We start from the raw sequence: 12009 nt of genomic DNA, 5'->3' as shown, positions 1-12009 counted from the left end.
CAAGGTGTGAAAGTGGGGATAAATGAAGGAAAGTGGGGATGAATGAAAGAAAAAAAAGAGTGGTTGCCTCAGCATCATGCATTAAAATTCTTTCATGCACACCTTGTCATAGATTATCCTGCTTATACTATGGTCATTTACTGAGGAAGTCAAATAAAAGCATTCACTTTTTTTTTATGTTTTGGACTCAGAATTAAAAGGTTATAAAGCAGAAGATAGCCTCCAAGCCAACTTTAAATGTTTACTGGGCTTGCTACTGAATCAGCATGTTGGTATTGGTATGGTGGTTACACAGCACATTTGCAGCCAGCACATGAATTTAGAACAATGATTAAATGTTAGCCAAACTAAGTGTGTTATACGGTTTTAACGCACACCCTCCAGCCAATCAGAAACAAGTATTCTCACGGACCATGGTGTAAATACCATTAAAAAGGTGCAATTTGTGAGTCATTTACTTTTAAAATATTGCAACTCACTATCCCCTGCTGATATTTACACTTTCAGGAGAACATATATATCACGGAACAGCCCTTTAAATCACACTTCAAAAATATTAGCCCTTTATGGCTTATTGAATGTGAAAATGAAGTTTGGTTCTGGCATACACACAGACAATGCATCATACTGTATAATGCTGGACAATAAAACAGTGATAATTACTAAATAATAGGGATGAACAAGTACAACATTATGTGTATCTGTTCAACAAACTAAATTATCTGTATCCGTACCTGGAATGTGGGGGGCGGAAGTGGGCTGGGCTCAACTGGAAGTTGGTATTTTAAAGAGGTCATATCATGTTTTTGGGTTTTTCCCCTTTCCTTTAGTGTGTAGCTGGGAGGTTCGAGTAAAACGTCTGCTGTTTTAAAGCCCAAAATCCTCGCCAAAGGGAGTTATTCTCTGTGGCAGAAAACACTGCCTGAAACGCCTCATTTGTAGTCCAGCGTTTTCTTCCATCACTTATCTACGTCACTATGTAACACATTTTCATAATGCCCACCTAGCAGCTAGTTTGGGCCACCCTCAAACAAAGTTAGGTAGTAGGTATAGTGGGGGCAGGGAGGACTCAAACAAAGCTTGGTTGAGTGGAAGCAGGGAAGAGTTTGGTTAGTGCGTATCGCAATGTCGGGAAGATGCTATTTTCTTCAGTGCGAAGGCAAATTCCCTTTGTATGGACTTCCGAAGGAAGATGAAGTGAAGACTCAGTGGTTAAAATTCCTTTTATCACTATTCCTTTTATCACACAGTACAACCCCAACTTTTAATTGTGTACCCTTCATTTGACAGAGGACTGCTACCCAAAATGGGCACAGTTCAACGCCGGATTTTCGATTTGTTTGCTTTTCATAAAGAAAGCACCAGACAACTTTGGATAGTTTTTTTTCGGGCCAACAGCAATATACCAACGTGTCTGTTCACGCCACTTCACAGGACTCTTTCCTCAACAGAGCCCAGTATGAAGCTGAATTTTTGGCTAGGCTGGAGCTTAAAGATGGGGCTCTTCCATCTGTAAAGAGCTGTGTTGAGCAGTCAGAAAACCAAGCTGTAAGTAACATATCTCTGAAATGTTTGTCTAGTATTGATAATCGGACCTAATGGCTTGTGAATACTAGGGCTGTCACGATCATTAAATTACCATACCTCATACGACTATGAAAAGTATGGATTTCATGCTTGAGTGTTAAGGTTGGAATCTAACGCCTCTCAAGTTTCCCCAAAATCTAGGATTGTACTCCATGATTTTAATTATTTGCAAACTCTGAAAGCTTGTATTAAAAAGCCAAAGCTCGGGTCAGCAGTGGTGTAGCGGTCTAAGCATCGGCTTTGTGTCGATGCAGTTGCCCACTGGGGACCAGAGTTCGCACCTCAGTCTCGTCAGATCCGACTATGGCCGGACTCGATGAAGTAGCAATAATTGGCAATGCTGTCTTCAGGAGGGGGGCGGAGTCGGCTTGTGTTCGTCACATGAATGCGTCTCTGTGTGTGTCGGAAAAAGCAGTGGTTCAGCCTGGATTCACCTTGTCACGGAAGTGGCGAGGAGTCTCCTTCGAGACTGCCGGCTGGAGAGATGCAGTTGGCGAATGCATGCAGTACGGGGGTGGGTGATTGAACTAGAATAGTGAGTGATTGGCCACTAAATTGGGAGAAAAAGGGAAAAAGACATTTTTTTTAAAAAAGAGAAAAAGCCAAAGTTCACCTTATCCAGCTTTGCTTTATCCAGATCAACCAAGAAGGGGTTAACAGCCCGCTCTCCAACAACCTTCATTATGGTTGCCAGAGCTTCAACAGCAGCGTCACGGACCTCTGGAACAGAATCATTTACTAGCTACCACAGGGACAAAGAGACAGAATGAGTACAACATTAATAGGAAGCATCATTAAGCTCATACAGTATCTCTGAAACAACAACATTTAATGGATTACAACCAAGGCAACTAAATTGGAGCAACTGATTAAGGCACGCCTTATGAAAGCCAATTTATATCAGGAATAGTTTAGCTGTAGAAATCAGAGCAGCGAACCTTCAGCATGGCAGAGCAGATGGGTTTGATCAGGGTCTTTGGCAGGGTAGCAGGGCTGGAGAGGCGAATGCTTCGTGCCAAGAACAGGGAAGCCTGCTGCTTTATCGAAGGGTTTTTGTTGTCCATCACAGCAAGAACATCTTCACTCAGGTTCTGGAGAGTGGTCTGGAGACAAAAACCAATCACTGATGTAATAATGTTAATCATCCTTTATATTTTTTTTGCCTAACATTTAGACTTCTTTTTACCTCATAGTCAAGAACAAACATTTAATTGTAGTGGCATTTCAGTAAGCATTTCACTACACTGGCTGCACTGAGTGTAACTGTTACAAATTGCAAACTCCAAACTTGAAACCAATAGCACTAACAAAGACCTGAGAAACTAACTGACATTGGCTGGCAGACCAAGACTGTCGGCATAGGCCAGTGTGGTCCCTGGAACAAAACAGTTTCTATTACATGACAACAGTTCACGGAGCTGAAATGCATTGCCCTTCTAATTAGCCCTTAATTTTCTTTGCTCAGAAGGTTAATTAACCATTAATCAAGTGGCCTTGAAAACTTAGCTGTGAAACGTGTTCTAAAGGAAACTCAAACATGTAGAGAAACCTATTCATTAAACCCCAGAGCAAATTTCCTTTGTGTCACCAAATACCATTAACTGTTGGGGGGGGGGGGGCATGGATTTTTCAGACACTTAAAGCACCAGGCTGTGGATAAAAATCCAGGGAAATAGTCCAGCCAATTAGACGCAATTTTCATTCAGATACATGAAAATTGGTCTTAGCAGTTGTTTGACAGCAGCTCATTAAACAGAGTTTTGATTGATGCTGGAAGGGAAAAAATTACTCGAATGAAGTTTCAGTCAAACACACTCACAGTCAGGAACACCGCATCAATGGCCTCCTGCAAAGCCTGCACCACCTGAGACTTCTTCTCCTTAAACTTCTCCAAAATAGTTGGCACCACCTTGAAAAAGGAACGAAATGTCATCTACTGCTCATCTGTCACATTATGTCTGTTAGTCTGTCTTGTGATTTGTCACTTGTTGATTCATGTGGAAACTTACAAGGCCAGCACATGATCCAAACTTCTTTCTCAGACCTGATGCCAATCCTGCTAAGCATTTTGCTGCTAAAGAGACCAAATTGACGTTGGTGTCTTTACCGATGACCTAGAATAGGTATGCACACATGCAAAGATATTATGCAAAGAGAAAGAAATGTTCAGCAAAAAGCAGGTACAATGGTTAACTTATATGCAGCATAAAGACTGGATTACCTTTTTCAGTGCTCGCACCAAATCCCCATAGTCTCCTGATTCTAGTTTTGGATTTTTAGCAAGCACCTCCAGCACATCTAGTGCCTCTTTTCTCTCCTGCCATTTCTTTGCTTCCTGCAGAGAGACAAAAGCTTCAATTCCCATTGCCACAGGCACCTGCTGGAAAGCTTTTCTAAACAATCTGCATAGCTTACAATTTTCTCATAGAAGTCTTTGGGCAGTTTTGAGAGAATCTCCACTGGCTCAAGGAGTTCATAGGGATCCAACTGCTGAGCTGCGTCCTCAATTTCTTCAACGAGAGAGCGCAAGCATGTTATTTGTCATAATGTCTCAGCTCAGATGTAAAGATAAATGTTTTGTCAGTCAAGTTTTGTTTTTGTTTTTTTGACAAAAAAGTTTGCACAAAGAATTGGTGAAATGTTAAAATAATGACAGAAGGGCATAAACAAAACTTTTTACAGTAGAAAAGTATGATTCCTTGAATATCTATGGAGGAGTATCGACATTCCTTGAAATATCAAATTTGGCAAGGACAGTATGAATTAGGGAACAATATGAGTACAAAAAGCAAGAAAAAAGACAAACAATGGGAAGCACTTCACTCAAAAACATGCCATCCGACTCACCCAGCGTTTCAAAAGAGAAACAAGTGAGTTGCATACCATTGGCTTGGTTAGCCTCTGATTCGGCCAGTTCTTCCTGCTGCTCATATTTGGCCCGCAGGTCCTGCTGGGATCTAAGGAAGCGGCTCTGTTTGGGAGCTCCTGGTGGCAACTGACGCCAGTCCTCCTCCAGTTCCTTAAGCTGGAAGTAAATGAATATTCTGTTTAACTAGTACAAATGACATTAAATTACAGTAACTAAAATGTATTTAGTGACCCCAAGTACTGAAAAAATATTCATTCAGTGCCATTGCAATTGATTCTAAAGAATACTTAAGACCGAAGTTTACCGCAAAACTTCACCTTGTTTACCGCTACATTAAGCCAATTTTTTATTTTTTGCCCCTTTTTCACCCCAACTGCATCCAGCCAATTACCCCACTCTTCCGAGCCGCCCCAGTTGCTGCTCCACTCCCTCTGCCGATCCGGGGAGGGCTACAGACTACCACATGCCTCCTCTGATGCATGTGGAGTCGCCAGCTGCTTTTCCCTTGACAGTGAGGAGTTTCACCAGGGGTACGTAGCATGTGGGAGGATCACGCTACCCCCCCCTCAAACAGGCACCCGGACCAACCAGAGAAGGCACTAGTGCAGCGACCAGCACACACACACTCACATCCAGCTTCTCACCCGCAGACACAGCCAGTTGTGTCTGTAGGGAAGCCCGACCAAGCCGGAGGTAACATGGGGATTCGATCCGGTGATCTCCGTGTTGGTAGGCAACAGAATAGACCGCCATGCCACCCGGACGCCCGTTAAGCCATTTTTGTTTTTTTAATAACAGGTGAAGCAAATGTCTGACCAATGTGAAAGGATTAAGAGTACTGTCGATCACATTGAATCACAATTGCAGTCAACAGTTCCCTTCTTTTCAGCACATCATTTGGTTTTGCCATTCCACCAAAGGGCACCTCCCTCTTTCTCACCAGACCCCTACTGCAACATTTGCTAATATGTTCCAGAATAAATAAAAGAAATTAAACTGTTCATCGCGCTTGTGCAACAGCTGTTTGGTTCAGAATTTTACCATCAATTTTAAAATCTACAGGAGTCAAAGTTCAAAACAACTTCTCAGACGAACAACCGAATGCATTATGGGAGTTGCACACTCAGTGGCCACTTGGGTACACCTTATATATTTTTTTCATCATTCAGCAGTTTCATAGTCTGAAATTTGACGATTCTTAAGTGACATTTTACAACGGGGCGGTTTCTTCTGTAATGAAGTCATATTCTTGCTGCAGTGCTACCTTAATAAACAATCTGCTGGGACTATGTTTGCTTGTCAGTTTCTGATGTGGTGCAAATTTCTCCCTGGTTCTCAGCTCTAATCATCGACTGCCAGTCTTACTACTATTCCACCAGGTATCCTAACTAAAAACAAAATCTAAGAAAAATAGGCCTACATGATCAGTGCAACAAGAAGATTCTGTCAACTTGTCAGTTTGGTGTCAAATATATTCAATTTTCTTTCTGTTTTAAGCCATTAATTGACAATGAAAGTAGGCTACTTTGGTCTGTTCTTGGGTATGCACAATGTACATCTAATCTAGGCTGCTTTCCAAAACAGCCACTGGCGGCATGGTGTGCAGTAACTGAATTCGAACTACATTAATGAACAATGGTGACTCCACATGTATTGGAGGAGGCATTATAGTCTGCAGCCCTCCCCAGATTGGCAGAGGGGGTTGAGCAATGACCGAGACAGGGGGGGGGGGGGGTAGTCTATTGTGGGTAAATAGTTTTGCATTATTAAAATTTCATGGACTCAGCAAATGCATGTCATGCCAGATAGAGACAAATATCTGATGAGGAAAATTAAGTGAGTCAGGCTCCAATGTTTGCCTTTTATTTACTGCTAAAAAAAAAATACACAGCAAGAGTTGAAACTCATTCTTAAAACTACGTTGGAAAATGAAAATTTCGTAACATTGGAGTTTGTAATATTCAACCCGAACCCTGTCAGCCTCAACCAGATCACATCTGTTCAGGCACAGATTTTTAAATTATTCCAGCGGGTCGAGCTCTGCACTGGTTAAATGAACTTGAACTTTAATGTGCAAGCGGGCGGAGGCTTTTCTAGTTGTGGGTCTGAAGCGTGTCAGAAATTACAAACGAGGTCAAATGTTGCTACAAGCTGAGGATAAGTTAAGTGCAGTTTATGCTGCATGTTTATTTAATTTATATGAATGTTACCCTTGGCCCTGTGATGGACTGGCAGCCAGTACAGGGTGTCCCCCCCCCCGTAGCCCAATGACTGCCGGGATAGGCTCCAGCTTCCCACGACCCCGGTTGGGATAATGTATGAACGTATGTATGCTATTTTTGAAAAAAAAAAACACAGAAACTCTAAACCCAAAGGAGGCTTTGTTGACTGCCGAGTCAACTGACATTCGTTTACACTTAAAATGCGATGTGTACAAATGCGTCCCAGGCTTGAGCGATCGGATCTCCAGACATATTGAGGACGCAATGTATCCCCGCAATTTACTGACAATAGACCCTTGTTTGCCAACCGCCATAAATCTCAAAAGAAGATGTGACCCATATTGCCCACCCCTACTTTAAAACTGCTACAAATGTTCAATGACTGCAAACTGTAAAACAAAGTTCTAGTGATAGCCAAAGCTTGACTCCCCAGACAAACAATGTGTTAACTGGTTAAAGAAGAGGCCATGCTAACCTGTAAAGCATTTATATTTTGGAGTGAAGGCCTCAATGCATCTCGGATCCATCTGTAGACCTCTACAGCCAACACCTTGGCTTCATCCCTCACCGCCTTCTCTCTGGACTCAAACAGCTTTGGCAACACTTTGATTATGGGCTTCACAGACACAGTCTTGGCTCCAAATTCACTGTAGAAAAGAGTCACAGAAGTCAGTACCGAGGAGCTTTGTTCCTGTGTGACCCAGTCTGACTTTTACACAAAAATAAGCATTAACAGATTAATCAACCACAGGGCCCTGGGGCAAGCATGTTTAGGTGTTCTCCCATGTCAGGTTGGTATTTCAGTCATCACCTTTGGGGGAGGCAGGGGGGGGGGTTGCTCCATGTGCAGTCTAACTCTCACCTGAGTGCTATTCGTAGGGTTTCCACACAGGCCAGGATGATCTTGGGGTTTTTGTTGTCCAGGCCCTTGATAAGTTCTTCCTGTACAACATCTGCCTTCTCTATCTCGATGTACATGAGGCAAATATCAATCCCCAGCTCCTTGGCCCGAGCCTTGGGTTGATTAAATACTTTACACACTACGCCACTCACCACTTCTCCCACTGTCCTGTGGATGGTACAGGATAAAATAATGTTTATCAATACAGGCAAGGGGACGAAGTTTCCATTTCAGGCTGTAAATATTCATTCCAAATTTTTCATGTGTGCAACTGGTATGCATGTTCACATCTTCCTACATCTTTGTTTGCCAATGTTTAGAGGAGCAAGCAATGCGTAATATTGACATTAACAGGGATATCCATCAATTGAGAGTACATCATGATTTACATTTACAAACATTTGCATTTACACCTGTCATCAAAATGCATTGTGGGTGACTGGATAGCAATCCGATCAAAGTTACTAGAGTAAATGTCTAGGTGTTAATACACCAAAAAGACGCATTGCAGGGAGGACTGTAATTCCACTGGTTATAAATAAACTTTGGAAATGGGTTCAAGCTACAGTTACCCAATTCACACATAGCCCATAGTCTCTCCAATCCTCCCAGATGGGTAAAAAAAACAGGCTGCATTCATGAAAAGATATCACATTGTACAAGAAAGGGCTGCAGGTGTGTAATCCATTCTATACGGCTACCAGAGATGCATTTTTAATATGTGTAAATATAATTTGCATAGTCATATCCAGATACAAGTTGAATAAAATGCCAAGTGTGAACAGGGTGTGTTCACACTTGGCATTTTATTTATATTCTACTCTTTTCTGCAGCAAACTGATTGCCCTAGGGTAATCTTTTAATGACAAATATAAAAGAAACTGAGAAGTGCTATAGCGCTTCCGTGTCATCGCAACTGGTCAAATCTGTTGGGGGTGAAGCATGCTTGTCCTACCTGTTGGCTACATGTGCATTTTTTACAAAAGCCAGTGCAGCTTCCAGTCCCTTCAGTTGGGCAACTGCGTTGGACTCCGTCACAAACTTCTTTATGAACCCAATTAATTTCCCCCATTCTGGGCTCTTTTCATCATCAATTTTCTGAAACAGTTTGAGGGCCTCCTCATAACCACATAATCTGGCCTTCCAGATCTAGCAAAGAATAACAAAAAGGTAACTGCACTGTTTCAAATAAATTTGGAGAAGGTTAATTGTAAAAAATGAAACATTTAAATAAATTCCAGTAAACTGATAAGGAGGTTAGGCGTCAATCTGGTTAATTGCATCAACAACTGGTATTTATACTGGCATTAGCAGGGCGGTGTTACCTTGTGCTCACATTTCTGCTCGACTGGTAAATTCATCCACTCCATGGTTACCTATGTGAATTTCCTGTCAGACTGAAATGGCAAAGACACGGGTTTTTTCAAAGGAGGACAATGCAGAACAGTGAATTGCAATGTGCAGAAACATTTCTATCATGTAAACTAGTTAAGCTAACCCTAACTTGACGATCGCTTGGGTTTTATCATCATAACTACATAACGGTTATGTAGTTACAAACGCTTGGGAGGCAATGCACAATAGCATGAACAATGTAAACTTATGGATATTTTTAAATATCAAAAGGAACTAGCATGCATTTAATTTGAAGCAACAGACGCTAGCATGCTAAAATGGCTATTAGTGTCGCACTTTTTACCGTTAGGAACCAGAGTGAGCTGGACGCGTATTTAGCACAATGAAACACAGCAAAACGTCGCCTTACCAAAATCGGACGATATTTGAAAACTTAACAATAAAAGTTTAAGTTACCGTGTTTTTTTCCCTTTCTTCTTACACTTCGGTGTCCGGCGACTACTGATTCAGCTCACTTCCTAACTTTCATTTGAAATAAATCGTTTGGAATATATCATCCGCTGATTGGTTCACTTGCATGCCGTTGGTGGCAATTCATTGGACAGACTCTCTTCCGGTTTAACTACCAATGATAAGCGAAAGAACGACTCCGTCAGCGACGCAAACGGGACGCTGCGGCGCTCACGATACGTATAATAAGAGTCCTATGTCGATCTAATATTAATAATAATAATAATAATAATATTCTTATTCGATGTGTTTTTTTCTCTAATCGCATGTGTGTTCAAACTCATTGGTGCGGGAGGTTATAATCAAGGAAGTTATATCAACTAAAATCAACATTAGCTGTTGATAAAGTGGCACAACTGTGACTGGTCCAGTGTAGCTGTTATTATCCATTTATTTTTTTCAGGGACGTAATTCTTCAAGAGCTCCGAAAGATAAAGGAGAGAAAGCATAGCTGATGATAATTAAGAGACGGTAAAATTGTCGAAACTTGTCCTCGTCCATCAATCATGGAAACACTCCAAAGCAGGCACTTTCCCCATGTCCTGTTGGCAATATGCAAAATACTGTAACGTGCATGGATAAGAAGACACGCTGGCCGCTGGCTGGCGGGTCTGATCCCTTAGTCGAGCGGTTAGCGATGTCTCCTGCGGTGCGAGCGATTACAGGTTCGCCTCCCGGCCGCGGCAGTTCCTGCGGTTGCGTTGTCCCCCGAATTCGCTACATTGGTGTCAGGAGTGGGATGGAGCGACCGTAAGGCCATCGGAAGCGTATGCGCCCTGAAGCGTAAAGAAGCTGATATGCTTAAGGGCGGAGACGTGCTTCCCGAAGGAGGGGGGTAGTGTAACGTGCATGGATTAGTAGACACGCTGGCTGGCGAGTCTGGCCCTTTAGTCGAGCGGTTAGCGATGTCTCCTGCGGCGCGGGCGATACGGGTTCGCTTCCCGGCTCGCGGCAGATCCTGTGGTTGCGTTGTCCCCCGAATTCGCTACAATGAGCTTTTGCTCACTGACATAGTTTTTAAAGCGCTCCTCTGATGATCATTTAAGGGTAACGGCGATGCTTCCCGTATGGCTTTCCATATTAGGGGGGGGTGGCGACTGTAAACTACTAATAAGACACATTAGTCTCTAGCTGACGGGTCTGACCCAGTAGCCGAGCGGTTAGTGATGTCGCCTTGTGGTGCAGTTCACCTCGTATCGAATCCCGCACCGGGCAAGAAAATAACCAGTTACACTATGTTCTTAGGTAAACTGTATCAGGATTAGGCTATTTAGGCTACCATTACCTGGTCAAAGTAGCAATGCATTGTGCAAACAAAGCAAATTACAACTTCCTGATATGGACCTCAAATGAACACATTATCGTGGCTGTGCCGTGCAACCATGAGTGGACAATGGAGAAAATCTGGCATCTGAAGAAGGTTTACTTGAGCATCTGCTCCCAGCAACATCTACCCGAATAGTACATGGTAAAGAAAATTTGTGGACTCAAAGTAGTTCTCTTTGACTTTAATGAGGGTCAATTTAAACATCTAAATTCACTTTAAATGGTGAGTTTCTGAAATGACAAATTAACTGTAAGCATTGAAACTCTAGTTAATGGTCACTCCCATATGAAACCGGTCGTTGGTTTCGGTCATTATGCAACTGTATTGTTTATAAGGGTGGCGATACCTGCAGTCAGTTTAGACTGAAGAAGTCACATGAATGATTAAACGTATATGTCAATAACGTTATATCCAGATGAACTGATTCAACTTTCTTTGATTTTCTTACCTGGTTATTGAGCCTGCGTAAAGACATATTCACAGAAGATTTGGGAATGATAGCAATCTAAGAGTACATCTGTCGCCATCTTAACAACATGGCGTTTGCAACCATTCCCAAATCTTCTGTGAATAGTACACATTGCCGTTGTAAGCTGTCACGCGCAGGCGTCTTCCCATTATGCGGGTCCAGGATCGGCCTCTGCACCCACCTGAGGACCCAGAGGGAGGACGGTCATACTCGACCCTGAGTGACCGCGTATGATGATGATGATGATTATGACAATATCCTCACCACGGGATTTGTAATGAACTGCAATAACTTGAGTTTCTGTGCTTTGATTACCTGCTATGAAACAACATTACCCTCTCCCATTTTATAATACCTTGTCGTACTTCTGCGGTTATTTTGGTGAAAGTAACGCAAAGGTAGTGTAATCAGTAACGCATTACTCCACACAGACAGTAATGGTGTAAAGTAACTCGTTACTTTCAAATGAAAGTAACCAGTAGTATGTAATGCATTACATTTTGAAAGTAACGCCCGACACTGGGTAAAAGTAGAAAATTGTACACTTCTTATGACAGCTTGCATTCAAACGCGTGCCTATTGTAGGGAGATGCAACCGCAGTAATGGCGGCTTGTTTACTTCCGGTACTTCCCCGGATTTGTGTATATGGACACGCCAGCGCCCTGCCAGCTCTTTTCTGCCAGAGAAGAACGCTATATAGGACACACACCCTTAGTTTGTCGTTTTCATTTGATTAACGGACTTTTGTGGTATTGTGGCAACTACAG

General features: G+C 42.4%; 1 protein-coding gene across 1 annotated transcript in view; it reads right to left on the bottom strand.

The window, feature by feature from the left end:
- The window catches only part of LOC130112044 (cytoskeleton-associated protein 5-like), a 51736-nt gene extending 42787 nt beyond the window's left edge, over positions 1 to 8949 (bottom strand). The window contains exons 1-11 of the mRNA XM_056279346.1: positions 8905 to 8949; positions 8535 to 8728; positions 7541 to 7747; positions 7154 to 7325; positions 4471 to 4612; positions 4003 to 4097; positions 3809 to 3922; positions 3597 to 3701; positions 3407 to 3496; positions 2526 to 2690; positions 2201 to 2329 (exon numbers count right to left, since the gene is read on the bottom strand). Coding sequence (XP_056135321.1) covers positions 2201 to 2329; positions 2526 to 2690; positions 3407 to 3496; positions 3597 to 3701; positions 3809 to 3922; positions 4003 to 4097; positions 4471 to 4612; positions 7154 to 7325; positions 7541 to 7747; positions 8535 to 8728; positions 8905 to 8949 — 1458 coding nt within the window. The remainder of the gene's footprint in view (positions 1 to 2200; positions 2330 to 2525; positions 2691 to 3406; positions 3497 to 3596; positions 3702 to 3808; positions 3923 to 4002; positions 4098 to 4470; positions 4613 to 7153; positions 7326 to 7540; positions 7748 to 8534; positions 8729 to 8904) is intronic.
- Positions 8950 to 12009: the final 3060 nt, after the last annotated feature.

The sequence above is a fragment of the Lampris incognitus genome, chromosome 4 (assembly GCF_029633865.1).
Source record: "Lampris incognitus isolate fLamInc1 chromosome 4, fLamInc1.hap2, whole genome shotgun sequence".
Taxonomy (NCBI): Eukaryota; Metazoa; Chordata; class Actinopteri; order Lampriformes; family Lampridae; genus Lampris; species Lampris incognitus.
The sequence above is the reverse complement of the archived record's forward strand: the minus strand, read 5'-3'. Positions and strand labels throughout refer to the sequence as shown.